General features: G+C 39.9%; 1 protein-coding gene across 7 annotated transcripts in view; it reads right to left on the bottom strand.

The window, feature by feature from the left end:
- iqsec3 (IQ motif and Sec7 domain ArfGEF 3) overlaps positions 1 to 15,134 on the bottom strand; it is a 194,890-nt gene that overhangs the window by 22,466 nt on the left and 157,290 nt on the right. For all 7 annotated transcript variants that reach the window (XM_008110439.3, XM_008110438.2, XM_008110436.3 and 4 more), the window contains exons 6-8: positions 9,617 to 9,739; positions 886 to 1,052; positions 29 to 168 (exon numbers count right to left, since the gene is read on the bottom strand). In XM_008110439.3, the coding sequence (XP_008108646.2) occupies positions 29 to 168; positions 886 to 1,052; positions 9,617 to 9,739 (430 nt within the window). The remainder of the gene's footprint in view (positions 1 to 28; positions 169 to 885; positions 1,053 to 9,616; positions 9,740 to 15,134) is intronic.

Here is a 15,134-nt window from a genome sequence, read left to right as displayed (position 1 = left end):
TGCCTTATAGTGATACATAAGAGCTCACCGTTTTCATGCCAACAATTGATTTTTCCACTTTGGTGACATAGGTTACATGATCCTCATTGGATTTAAGTTCTCTTTGCTGGATCCTCTCATAAATCCCCACCACCAAGTCTCGGGGAATATCAGCTCCATCATCCACACCTATGAAATATAAAAATACAGAACAGACTAGAAAAGATTCATACATGATGTACAGGGGACTGCTTAGAGATGATTATTTACTATAAACATAGAAAATATTAAGATACTGTCAAAGCCATTCATGAGTACACATGCTCATTATTTCTATCTCAATATAGGCTCAAGTCAAAGAGGTATTTCACAGGAATAATGCAACCCTCCAAATGCTGTTAGTCAACAAGTCCCAGCTGTGTTTGCCAGCGTAGTCAATTGTGAGGAATACTGGGAACTATACTCCAATAACATCAAGAGGGCCACATGACCTTTGGCAAAAAAGCATGACTAAAATGTGGGAATTTCATGATTAGGTAAAGTGCATTTTGAAATGCCCATATTACAAGTACATAAATAGGATTTCCTCCCTCCTAATATAATATATATACACCACTGTCTATAACGGCTTGTAATTCCAGAAGCTGGGATTTCTGGGAGTTGTAGGTCAAAACATCTGGGGACCCACAGGTTGAGAACCACTGGTCTAGAACATTACACAGAATTTGGAAATTTACTTTTTGGATTACGATTCCTAGAATTCCTTAGCTAACTGAGCTACCATTCATGCAGTTTGGGGGATTCTGGGAGGAATAGTACACAAAAGTAATTTCCTCAAGTTCTGATTCCATCTTACTCCAAACTTTTAATATCAAAGCATATGACTCATTCAAGCAAGAACCTCACCCCGCAAGTTTCGAATAAAGTCCTCCAGCATCATCTTCCTGTCAGGTTTGATGTTTGGGCTATACATATCTGTGTTAAGAAGGATGATGGCAAAAGCCAAGATGAAAATGGTGTCTGGGTTATGAAACTGCTGGACCACATCTGGGTTACACATGCAATACCGCTGGCTGCAAGAGAAGGGAGACAAAGTGAATAGTTGTTGTTGTTGTTGTTCTTGTTATTATTCTTGTTACTGTTTCTGTATACCTTCAACCTATGGTGAATCTAAAGCATTCCTATTATGGAGTTTTCTTAGCAAGGTTTGTTCAGAAGGGGGTGGCCTTTGCCTTCCTCTAGAATGCTCATATAAAGTACTACCCTCATAATGCTAAAATTACTCTGCCAAGCAAGGTAAATGCTCTGATACAGCAGTGCTAGCCATTCCTGAGTTTTTTCTTAAAACAATGGAACAGACTGTTCGCTTGGAGAAAATCCAAAAGTTAGAAGATAATTTTAACATGAGCAAGCTGTCTGGCAGATTGGTTTTTCTTCTGTATGATCTGGCCCTTCAATAATAACTGACCCATAATAGGTTTTAAACGTATGACACACAGCAATAATCGTGAAGAGCTCACAATTTTAATTTGCTAAATGAACACTCACACAGCCATTTTAAACCCATAGGACAATTGTTGCATGGTAGCTCAATCATTTCAGGCTTCTGTCATATATTGGTTTTCTTCATGGTCATTTGGAGCATTTACAAGCCATCCAAGAGAAAAGTAAGATTGGGATAAACTTGTAATTTACAATGCAATACTAAATCAAATCACGTTTTATTGATTAGCCCATCGGCCATATCAAAACATTTAACACATAGACATACATACAACATACAACATACAACTCGCGGTAAAAAAAAGAAGTTAAAATAAACAAGCTGTTAACAAGACCCCGTTCAGGTCAAATATCTGCATCACCTGCACAGTTTACCCCAATTGATTCCAGATATGCAATTCTCAGTTGTGTGGCTTTGAATAGGAAAAGGGCTGTTTTGTGTGTTATTTTAGGATTCTGGCCGGCCAACAAAAATGAAATTTTAATATGTGGGTCCCAGTGTGTTTTGTGAATAATGTATGGCCCGAGGCATTGGTGTCTCTCTTTTTTATACAATTCACAGCTGAACAAAACATGTGCGATATCCTCCACCTCTGATGCTCCACAAATACAAAATCGTTCGTTGTATGGAACTTGATTAAACCTTCCGTGTTTGACCATCGTATCCAGCTGCTCAAAACGGGCTCTGGTAAATACCCTCCTGAGGTGTTTAGGCATTTCTGTCTTTAGATACCTGGCTGTTTGGAAAGTATGTTTAAAACGGCTTAACCATTTCAATGAGCCAGCTTTACTCAGGGTAGCAATGTCTTTTTGGCCTTCTATATCCAGTACTCGTTGAGCCACTATTTTTGGGTCTAGTTCTTCTAAGAGATTTGGATACCGAATCGGAAGTCCACAACTACTAATGTATTTTGTCAGATGAACTAGCCAAGAGGACTGATGTTGATTTTCTATCTGCTCTAACAGGCACAGTTTTGGCAGTCTATCATTTGCCATGGCAATCAATTTTATCCAGTAGTTGTAGGTCCTGATTTTAGATAAGCCATCAACTGTGTATACTCCCAGTTCCGCTCTTACTGCAGCAGCTGGAGTCGTCCTGTCTACTCCTAGAAAACTTCGCAGGTGCTGTGATTGTGATTGCTCTAATAATGGTACCTGGTTTAGACCCCAAACTTCAGCTCCATATAAAAGCATGGGGGTAACCTTCGCTTTATACACTTTAAGAAGTGGGTCTAAAGATCCTGGTTGGCTGTGAGTTGTTAATTTAAGCAGTTGGTTTACACGTACTCTTGCCCTGACTGAGCTTCTTTGATGATGTGGTAGCCAAGAGCCGGTCTCAGAAAAAACAATTCCCAGGTACGTGAAAGTGCAAACTTGCTCTATTGATTCACCATCCAGGAACCATCTATGTCTGTTATGTCGTTTGCCAAATACCATTATTTTTGACTTTGATTTATTAATACTTAGAGCATTGTTATGACAATACGTGTTAAATCTTCTCAGCAGCCTACGTAGCCCGACTTGCGAGTATGATAATAAAATCATATCATCGGCATATAGTAGGATGTTAAAGTGTGTTTTACACAACTTAGGCATATGTACCTCTGGGTCCTTCAGGTGTTCGGGGAGATCATTTACGTATAAGCTAAATAACAGTGGTGCTAATATACACCCTTGTCTAACCCCTTTGTATGTTTCTACACTGTTTGTCATGGCTCCTTGCGTCCCGAATCGCACTTTCAGGAAGGTGTTTGTGTAAAGTGCTTTGATTAGTGCCAGCAGTCTGGGTTCCATATTGAGATCAGTTAATTTTTTCCATAACGTCTCTCTATTTACAGTATCAAATGCTGCACTAAGATCTATAAAAGCAGCATACAGTTGTTTCCCTCTGCTGACATATTTTGCAATTGTATGATTTAAAACAAAGCAATTGTCAATAGTTGATCTATTCTGCCTGAAGCCAGCCTGTTCTTCAACGAGGATATGTTTTTCTTTTTCCCAGCATTCAGCTCTGTTCAGGAGATATCTGGCATATATCTTGGCCACAATATCAATTAGGCTAATTGGCCTGTAGGAACCAGGGTCTTTTTTGTTCCCTTTTTTGTAAACCGGGACAACTATAGCCATCTTCCATCCAACTGGAATCTGGCAGATGTTATTTATGTGTGTAAATAAGCCTGCTAACAGGGGGGCCCACCAATCCAGATGTGTTTTAAATAGCTCAGCGGGTAAATAATCTTCCCCTGGGGCTTTATTGGTCTTCAAATTATTTATAATACATCTGATCTCATCTTCTGTTACTGGTGGCCAAAGGGGCAGGGCTTTTATTGATAGATCTTTACCTCGTGACTGTGTCTCTGTAGGTTCTGTGGAGGCAAACAGGTGGGAGTAGTAATTTTCCCAGTCCTCTGCAGGAATAGGTATGTCAAATGTAAATTTCCTTTCCTTCAAAATTCCAGCTACTGTGTGCCAAAAGATAGCTGAGTTGTGACTCTTAGCTGAGCACTCAAGCCCTGACCAGATCGAGACTGTATGATTTTTCTTTTTTGTTTTTATAAGTTTCTTATATTCTCGTCTCAGGGTTAACATTTCTAATTGAGGATTTACAAGATGTTGTCCCTGAGCACGTCTCATTGCCAATCTCAGCTTTGTTCTCTGAAGTTGGCATTCTTTGTCAAACCAGGGCGCTCTGCTCAAGTAAGGACCTTTAGGAGTGGATTTTGTGACAAGATGTTCCTTTAGACTACCACAGATATTTGTAAATGCATTAGAGACTGTCTGCCAATCTGCTGAGTGTGACTGAATTATTGAGTTCCAGTTTGTAATATCCTCTGTTTTGAGGCTATTGGCTATTGCTGTCATGTCTACTTTGGTCCAGGCAAGTCTTTTGTTTTGTATCACCTCAGTGTTGGCCATAATCCAGTTATCATTCCTATTATTTGGTCTTAAATCTGAGGGGCCCAAGAATTTCACACACACTGGTTGATGGTCACTTTCTTCCCTCAAAAGTACTTTGATCTGTGAAAAAAGATTGGCCTTACCTGTTGAGACACATATAAAATCTAAGGCACTGCTTGTATGGCTAGAATGAAATGTATAGGGGTATACATAATTATAATTATTGTTATTGTTCTTACCTCCTAGGATTTGTAAATTGCACTTCAAGATCAGTGATGCCAGACTTATACCAGACCTATTGATCTTTTTGTCTCTTGAGTACCATTTTGGGTGATTTTTAATAAAATCATGTGGAAGGCCACCATATTGGGCTAGATCATGTATAGATGGGCCTAATTTAGCATTAAAATCTCCAAGTAAAATAATTATTGCTTGGGTATACGCTACTGTTAGTTCTTCCACTATTATCTCTAGCTGTACCCAGGCATCAGGACTGTAATAGGAGGATGTGAGTGGTGGGATATAGACATTTATCAATATAAGCTCCATTTCTTTATAACTAAACTTAATGGCCAATATATTGTGGATATCATCCCCCTTGCACAATCTCTCCCCTTGCCACTGTAATTCCTCCTTAATACATATACATAGGCCCCCTGAGGCACGCCCTTTGTTCCCTCTTTTCTGAGCAGGTGTGTGCCAACATTGAAATCCAGGTAATTGTATTGGGTCAACCCCTTCTACCAGCCAAGTCTCTTGTAGTGCTATTATCTCAAAATCAGATAAGAATCTCACCAGTTCACAATCAACAATCTCTTTCCAGCCAGCTACATTCCAGGTTACAATCTGGATTGGTCTTACTGTCTCTAAGTGTTCTGGTTGGCCAGGTTGTATGAGTATTGAAGATTCTGACAGTCATTTACAAGCCATCCAAGAGAAAAGTAAGATTGGGATAAACTTGTAATTTACAGTGCAATACTAACTATGCTGTCTCTCTCATCTTGGGCTTGCTGGGTGGCAAGATCAATTGCAGGTGGCTGGAGATAGATGTAGACAATAGGTTCAAGAGGAAATGGGCAGGAGAAGCCATGACTGCCTTGTTTCCCTCCAGGAATCCAACATAATAATAATAATAATAATAATAATAATAATAATAATAATAATAACAACAATAATAATAATAATAATAATAATAATTTTATTTTTATACCCCGCCATGCACGACTAAAGCCTTCCACTAACAAACCCAATGAAGAGACACACACAGTGTTGGGATAACAATTGGCCACAACTTGTTTATTGCTTACAGAAGAAACACAGGGTTGGCAGCCCTGCATGGGTCCTGGATCCGGGGATTGGGCAGCCCGCTGCTGTCTGATACCAATAACCCTTTCAGGGAGTGCTGCTGTTACTGACTGGCATAATACGGGGATCCCATTTCCATTGCACCCCTGGAAGACACCGGACCATCCTGCCCCTCCAATGGGGGGGGGGGGATACGCAAGCCAGATACAGGGCCCATGCAGCATGCCATAAAGTTGTGACAAAGGAACAAAATAAACTGAAACCTTTAAACTTAACCAAATATTACAGGGAGGGAGGGCTGGGTCACAGGAAAGACGTGCTGCCTGGCGCGGCCACCTCACAGCCTTTTAAGGCTGCCAGGCCTTAGGGGGCAAACAGTGCCCGCTTCCCATTGACCAGCCGCCCATCTGGCGGGAACTTTTCCCGCTGTCGAGGGGGCTTCAGGGAAGATGGCAGCCAGGAGGGTGCCCAACCCCACAACCTCTCCACCTGGTAAGTCAGGCAGAGCCTTCTTCGGGATAAAAAAGAAAACCACTTACCTGGAACAGCTCTACATCTCCCTCCCCTGCCCCCAACACAGGGAAATAAATTTTACTCAGTTAATCAAATAAAATTTAATGGCTTTCACAATTAATTGAGCAAATCTGCATTTATTTGCATATGACTCACTAGGGATGGATGGATCACTCCATGACTTTTCCAGATTTTCCTACTTGTTTCCATACTAATCAGTAATGATTTTTGTAAAGGGTTGAACAATTTAAATGCATCATTCTAACTAAAGGCATTTTTACCCAATACACAATTCTAACAGTATTTTATCCACCAAAAAAACCCCCACCTTCTCAAATACTTTATATTGAGTATAAGTAAAAGTATAATACTTTATATTATACTGTTATATTTTTTTGGGGGGTGGGAGCTAAAAACCATGTTGTAACATTTGGAGAAATCTGAAATCAGGTAAATACTTTAACTATAGATAAATCTCAGAGGAGGAGTGGGACCACTGTCATGGGACCGATTCAAAGAGCTGAGTCTGCAAGCTCTTGAATCGGAGCCATAACAATTCGCGCTCCTCTACAGCTCCTACGGACACCTGGCAGCAAAGCATGGGAAATTCTGGAGAGAGAATCAAAACAATTTTAATGAGTAGTTTGTGTTGTAGTGATGATAATGATACATGGGGTGGGGTTTGGGTGATGATTTTTACGTGTGGTGTGACGTTGTAGCGAAGGTAATAAAGATGATTGTATGTAAACATTATGTCATTCTCGACTTTCCCAAGTCGTGTGTTCTTCAATAAAGATCCCGTTTGATAGCAGCTGCCTTTGGTTTGTGTTCCTGCGGGTCGTTTGAAGTAAGCGTGACAGACCACACATTTTAATTATTACTACATAGTCTTATCAGATATCTTCCAGCAAATACTATCTGAGGCTGCTTCCACATAGGCCTTTAACCCATGCCCAATCGGGTTTAAGAAACACAACTGGGCACAGGTTAAAGTCTGGACGCCTCCCCCCAAAACCTGCACTTTCCTCTGGGGGTTTAGACACCAAAGAAAACCCCCAGAAAAGGGCTTAAAAAAATTACTCACCCAGCTGCCATTAATGTGCTGCTGGAGTCCTCCTGGCGATTCTCTTTCTCAACCCCCTTCTCCTGGCACATCATTTCTATGCGCCAGGAGGACTCCAGTAGCACGTTAAGGGTGGCTGGGTGAGTAATTTTATTTTTAAGGGTTTTTGAGGAGCAGGTTACAGCCCTCTGGGTTTTCTGGCCTGATTGAGCCCCGAAAACCTGAGAGGGCTGTTCAAACTACCCCCTCGGTAGTCCCAGTCCCAGGACTACCAAGGGGGCACTCCCCAAAAGCCCATACAGGATTAGACCCAGATCTTTCAGGGTTTTCCTGCTTTGTTCTGAATTATTTTGGTTTTACTGGAGACGTCATTTGGCCGCCTCCAGTAAAAGCACACAAGCTTGCACATTTTGGGTCCTGTCTGAATGGTCCTTAGAAGAGGCATCCCTTTCATGCAAGGACAAAGGAGGAAATTCTCTTCCAAAATTCTTATTCATGTTATAATTACTATTAATATAAATCTTAACTACTATTGATACTAATATTAGTAATAATAATTCTAGTATTAACAAGTCTTTCAGAGAATGCTTTCCTTCTCTGTTCCTGCATAAAACGGATGCTTTTTCTAAGAGGGAATGTGTTAGAACGTTGTGTTGTCGAAGGCTTTCATGGCTGGAATCACGGGGTTGTTGTGCATTTTCCAGGCTGTATGGCCATTTTCCAGAAGAATTCTCTCCTGATGTTTCACCCTCATCCTCAGAGGTTGTGAGATTTATTGGAAAAACTAAGCAAATGTTGGAACATTTTTAAGAACATAATCATACAACAAAGATTTTGTGTGCTTAGAGAGACCATATTGCTTCCTGCCATGATTGCTTTAGTCACAAGTTACTTAAGGAGAATTTTCTTTGCTTATTACAGAGACATCCCGCATTTTTGCAGTCTGGAACTAAAAGAGTCTTCAAAAAAGAAAACACAATGTAAGTGGCACTTGCCATTCATCATTTTCTAAGTGCTTATTAATAAAGACAGTAAACTTTAAACTAAACAACGCGTTGCTCAATTGGAGTTGTTAAAGTGAAATAGTCAAATCCAGGAAAAAGTAACTTGTGGCCCTTTAGTAGCTATGGGGACAATTCTCATTAGTCCCATACAGCAAAACATAATAGGAATAGTTATCTAAGAGACCCAGGCTCTTTACTCTCCCCCTCACAAACACTTTATTCATACCCCACTTTTTAAAAAGCTAGGACTTCTTATATGCCTGACCAAAAAACAGCAGAGGGTCCATATGCACACATACATCCTCCATAGTGTTGTGCCACCAGGATCCAATGAAGAAAACATCCTTAATGTTTGATACATGTATGTTATAAGACAGATGGATGCCTGAGCTTTGCCCCATTTTCTTAATTTATACCAGAGGTACAGAGAGTGAAGCCTCCAAGATGAACGTGGCCCTCAGTCCTCTAAAGCCCCCTGAATTTCACCAATTTCTTTATAAAAATTTGTGTTAAAATCAACTCAGTAGGCTTCTTCCATTTCTTTCATAAAAACAAGGAGAAAGACTCTTCAACACATTACTACCACCTCTCAGGGCACACCTAAGTATATAATTAATGCAGCTTGATACTAGTTTAACTGCCCTGGCTCAACGCTATGGAATTTTGGGAGCTGTAGTTTTTCAGGGTCTTCAAGCTTTTCTTCCAAGGAGTACTGGTGCCTCACCAATATTTCAGCTTCCATGGTTCCATAGCTTTGAGCCATGGCAGTTAAACTAGTATCAAGCTGCATTAATTCTAGTGTAGATGCACCCACAAATGCTTTCTTTTCGTTCTGTCTCCCCTTCAAAATAGAAACAGGAATTGATGCAATGGATGTGGCCCACAGGGAGCTTGGAAAATTGGCCTCCGTCCCACTTTGTGCAGTTGCTGATCCCAGAGTTATTTGACACAGAAGCCCTATGTATACGAATACATCTAATTCTAACATTGTGCATTCTGAATGTACACATTCCAATCCCCAGCATGTACATTCTTAATTTTTCAGGGAAAAGCTATGATAATTATGAAGATTCCATTTGCTCTCTTTTTTTAACTTAAAAGAAAGATTTCAATTTCACGGAGCCTTCTGTCTCAGCTTTACCAATTCCATCCTTGTCCTTCTTCTAGCCCAGGGGCTCTTAACTAGATGTCAGTGAGTTTGAATAGTATAAAATCAAGTTGTTATCTTTATTTTCTCTGACAGCTAACTGAAATCTAGAATTTCCTTCACTTATGAATGTATACAATAAATTAAAGTAGTATTCACTGCAGTTATTACACATCTCAAAAAATTTCATTAAGGTGTTCTTACCTGAAGGCTTCAATCAGTCGCTCCACCTTCTGGGCCTCTCCTTGCACCCGGATGTGGGCTTGAAATTTCCGCAAAGCTTCATCAAGCTCCATGCCAGAAAAGTCCATCTCATCTACCACGCAGCTAAAAAGGAGAGAGAAACAACAGCATCATGCCCAATCCTCTGTAGATCACTATCCTTGAAGAAAGAAGGATGGTAAGACCCCTGTATTTGTGGGTGAAATGTTTCTGAACAGAACAGTTTTCTGAAACTAACAGTATGACCAAACACCATTAACTTACCTAACTTTCAGGTCCCAGATACCATGGAGGTGGCCTGAAGGATCAGGGTATCAGCAGTTTCACTTATCTACACCCAGGGAAAATATGGTCTCTCTAAGGTTTTACTAAGTCCTCCAGTGGGATTCTATAGCCATTTCCAAAAGAGCTATAGCATAGAATCACCTGGAGGACACAGTAAATTCCTGGCTTCCATGCTTACAAGGGTCTTAATATAAGGGCCCTTCTACACAGCTGTATAAAATCCAGATTATCTGCTTTGAACTGGCAGTGTAGACTCAGATAATCCAGTTCAAAGCAGATAATGTGGATTCTTCTGAATGATATGGCAGTGTAGAAGGGCCCTAAGACTATTACAACCATGAAAAGGATGATGGCAGGAAAGTCATTAATTCTTTTTCAAGGATTTAACTGCAATTCATCTTCCATTTTTTAAAAAAAAATCTTGTAGGCTCTCTTTCTGCTAACATCTGATTCTATAAAGCCTTGAATTTGGTTGTCAGGCATATTTTTATCTCAACTATCCTCAAAGAGTTCCCTTACTTTCTCACCAGGAAAACCCATAGGGTATGTATTAGGGCTGTTTCAAAAGTAATTACAAAAAAAGTAAAAGAAAAAGTAAGAAAAATTTTCAAAAGTAATTACAAATTAGGGGGCACAGGCATTTTATTTTTAAAGTGCTTCTAAAGTATCGTTAGCACAAATTTCATTACTATAATGATAGTAACAAAAACTATTTTGTTAAAGTAATTACGTGCATATTGGGGGGGGGGGCTTCCGGAGCTCCTTTCTCCCTCATTTTTAGAGCTATTGGGGATACCGCCCCAAGTTTCAGAATATTTCATTCATCTATTGATTTTTGGGGAATAGTTTGGGTTTTTACGGGGGGGAAAACATTTTTGAAAAACAAACTACAAGAGCTATGTCCTGGAATTTCTTTACAATTACACAACATAACCAGAGCATCATTTCCACAAGTTTAAGAAAGATTACCACATTTCTTGGTTTGGGGGGAAATTTTTAAAAAAATTGTCAAGAAAAATATATTTTAGCTACTATAGTTGGCTGGAGTGGGGCTGTGGACACACTTTGACAGGACACATTTACCACTGCAAGCAAACCCATCAAGTTTCAGAATGTTGTGGGGTTTTTTTTGTGTATTATGTACACAGAGATCACACTAGCTCTAGAAAAAGCAGCTAAGGCAACCTGTGTCAGAGTTGAACATGCAGTTGTGTGCTTTTTTGCTTTATTATGCACACAGAGATCACACTAGTACTAGAAAATGCAGCCATCCAAAGCAACTTGTGCCAGAGTTAAACAACAGGTTGTGTGCTTTTTTGCTGCATTATGCACACAAAGATCACATTAGCATTAGAAAATGCTGCCAAATCAAGTTGTGGCTCGGTGGAAAAAAAATGTTGTGTGTTTTTGAGAGCAATGTAGCTCAGGCAATAACTCTCAAAGTTTCGCTAAAATGCAACAAAAGTATATGTCGTAAAGCAAAAGGCACCCACCCACCTCAAAAACACATAAGCAAGCCCCTGCCTGCCAGTTTTTGCCTCAGTGTCTCTAGAGTGTGCAAAGCTTCTCTCTCCCCAGCGCAAAGAGTCAGCCTCAGCTACAGTAAACTAATAACCACAAAGCTAAGCAGCAGCTAATGGAAAGTCCTCCTCTCTCTTCTCCAGTGCAACCTTGTGCCCTATACCTGCCTGCCTGAAAAGCTAACCCGACATGGAAGTCCTCTCTCTTTCCCTTTCTGAAAAATATTATGAAAAATACTAGGCTAAAGTTTTGATTCTTAATTTTTGGCGTGGACAATTTGCATGTTGGATATCACATCATAAGTACAAATCTAACAAATATGATCCAATTTACAATGAGTTACGAAAATTTTGCACAGTATGTATGGCCTGTTTAATTGGGAGGAAAGCAAAAAGATGAAAACAATCTTTTGCCTGGTCACTAATGACAACCCAGTATTATAGATCAATTTTCACATTATATTGGCATCTTTTGTCACATGCAAAAACTGCATAAAATAATATGGGGAATCTTTAATTCTCCGGATCATTTGAATAACTCTTGCTGTTCCTACATAGGCCACACTGGATGGATGGGACCAATGGGAGTAATGGCCTAAAAGATCTGGAGAACAAAATGTTCCCATTTTGTTATAAAACATTTACCTTAAGCAAAACCATGGTAAATGTAACCCTTAGAAGATTCTTCTTTCAGATTGTTCTAAACTGTCTGAAAAAGATGAAGTATGGCTCCAGCCACACAACCCTGGGTTCTTTCTATGCCAGAGGTACTAAACACAAGGATAAAGAAAGAGACAAATCAATATGACTAGTCCCCCAAGAATTTTTTTTCCTTCAGGGGAAAGATCACAGGATGTTTGCAAAAGAAGAAAAGTGCACTAAAAAGCCATCCCTCCTCCTTTCTGTTTGTTATTTTTATTTTCTTAAAACACATGCATTTCTTCTTCCCAAGAGGTCAGATCAAGACTTTTTGCTGTTAAACACATTGCTTTGATAACTTACAGAAAACTTCCTAGTTAATCAATACCAGGATCACCATGGCAGTCACCTCCAGAGACTTCAAAATTAGGGTGGAAAATATTTACTGCAATTTGCTTCCTTACATGAAGACACTATTAAAACCTGTCTACAGAAGGGGAATAATAGGTCTCATCTTTTTCTTGCAAGAGAACATCTGAGCCTAACCATTTCATACCGAAGTGTGGTTCAAAGACTACACCTTTAAGTGTGAACAATCTAAAAGTTTAATGGGAGTTCTTTTTTAAAAAACCTTGCCTAAGAAAAGTAAGTCCTTGCAAAACCAAACTTCACAAAAGAAGTGGGCAAATCCAAACACACTTTGCAGGACTACTGCTGACCTTTGGCTTCCCCAACCACTCATTCAAATACACGTTGGCCAACGAAGTCTGGCAGTGAAGAATAAGGAAGCAGCTTCTCCTAGCTACTGCCTGCCTTCCTACTCAGTGGGACTCTCCTCACTGAGTTGAAAGGAGGACTATGTTTGACACATGCAAAATCTTGCAGAAGCAGTAAAGAATGCAACGGTAGTACTTCCTAACCTTTCAATTATTTTTTGCTACATCAGTTCGATTACCTATCAGGACTTCATCCCATGGATTGAGTACAGAATGCATCTTCAAGAGTAGGATATTACCCGACTAATGCTGGTTATGACCTAGAAAGCTCTATATTGCTTAAAAGTTCTTATGTCCCCATATGAGTCTGCTCCCATTTTCAGAACTTCTCTTGGGGCTCGTCTACACAGGCCTAATAGTTTGTACTCTCTGTGCTGTTGATTCTGACTATCCCCACAACGTTCTGCTACTTCTGGTAGGTATCATGAGGTAAAGCTATGTTAATCCAGATTAATCCCACATTAAAAAAGGTTGCCTCAAACTACAGATCAACCACTTAGCTTCAGTGTAGTGTAGATAGCAGGTCCAGAACTGATTTGGCCCATTCCAAAGGAGGTGGTATAGAATATCATGCATAGTCACCTTGAAGTGGAGTTGGTGGATCACTCTAGCTGCTGGTTATAATTTTTTTAAATTATCTTGCTTTGTTTAGATTCCTGTTTTGTCTCCCTAAATCTTAGTGATGAAATCGGACATTTATTATGTTTATTATTTAATTTTGATAATGTGTTATTATTTTTGATGTAGCTATGGATTTGTTTTTGGGATTTGGAGGGTTGGTTATTTGTGTTCAGCTTTTTACAATATTGAATGTTTACCGATATCTGTTGTAAACCGTCCTGAGTCTCCTCATGTAGATAGGGTGGGATATAATCATCATCATCATCATCATCATCATCATCATCATCATCATCAGAACTTATGCCTCAAATACCACCTCCCAGCAGTAAAGAACTGGTGGGATTACAAACCTGAAAAGGTCATGGAAAATGAACACGCAAAGATACTGTGGGACTTCCGAATGCAGACTGACAAAGAAAAAGGTTTGGATTATTGATGTTGCCGTACCAGGTGACAGTCGCATTGACAAAAAACAACAGGAAAAACTCAGCCACTATCAGGACCTCAAGATCGAACTTCAAAGACTCTGGCAGAAACCAGTACAGGTGGTCCTGGTGGTGATCGGCACATTGGGTGCCGTGCAAAAAAATCTTAGCCGGCATTTGGAAACAATAGACATTGACAAAATTATGATCTGCCAACTGCAAAAGGCCACCCTACTGGGATCTGCACGCATCATCTGAAAATACATCACACAGTCCTAAACAATTGGGAAGTATTCGACTTGTGATTTTGTGATATGAAATCCAGTATATCTATCTTGTTTGCTGTGTCATACAATGTTGTTGTGTCAATAATAATAATAATAATAATAATAATAATAATAATAATAATATTCCACTGTCCACATGGGCCACAGCTGCCATTCTCTTTTCTCTCGCTCATGAACACAGGAAAAGGGGGATGCAATGGGCCTATTTTGCCACCATTGCCACCCTGTGCTGACAACATCAGGGTGCCCACATGACCAAGAAGAAGGATATCTGTATGGGATGCCTGCAACTGTCATCTGGGTTGCGTAAATTACTCTGACAGATGACACCGATGGGAAAATGATAGTCTAGTAGGGCTTATACAGTGTTGTCCCAGCTGAACTCTGACCCGCCACAGCCACAGATTCAAGATGGTGCAAATGGTCGCTTATGGAGCATTTTTACTCCAGACTGGCCCTGGATTAGTCAGCCAGTGTGGATGGGGTCTTGATTCATAGATGTCTAAGTCATATATAATGAGGACAAGAGAAAGACTTCTTGGTGGTTGCTCACAGACTACAATTACCCCTTGCTTCAGATACCGTTGGTCTCTACTCTCTTTTCAACACAGGGGCAAGGCCTTTTGATTTAGACAGGCCTTGGGGTATTAAGTGGTTGTGGTAGAAAGATCTCTAAATGGATGCCCCATCTAGACTGCTGCATAATCCAATTTGTGAATCCAGATTATCTGCTTTGAACTGGATTATATGGCAGTATAGACTCATATAATCCAGTTCAAAGCAGATAATCAAGATATAGAAACTGGATGATATGGCAAAAGACTCCAGTTGGAGTCTTCTGTATTTTCATCTTTTTAATTATGCTTTTAATGTCTTTTGTAGCATTTTTCACAAAGCTACTTGTCTGATGGTTTTCTAAAGGACTTTTTAATTATGAAGTCTTTAGT

The sequence above is a fragment of the Anolis carolinensis genome, chromosome 5 (genome assembly GCF_035594765.1).
Source record: "Anolis carolinensis isolate JA03-04 chromosome 5, rAnoCar3.1.pri, whole genome shotgun sequence".
NCBI classification, from domain to species: Eukaryota; Metazoa; Chordata; class Lepidosauria; order Squamata; family Dactyloidae; genus Anolis; species Anolis carolinensis.
This window is presented reverse-complemented; position numbering and strand designations above follow the sequence as displayed.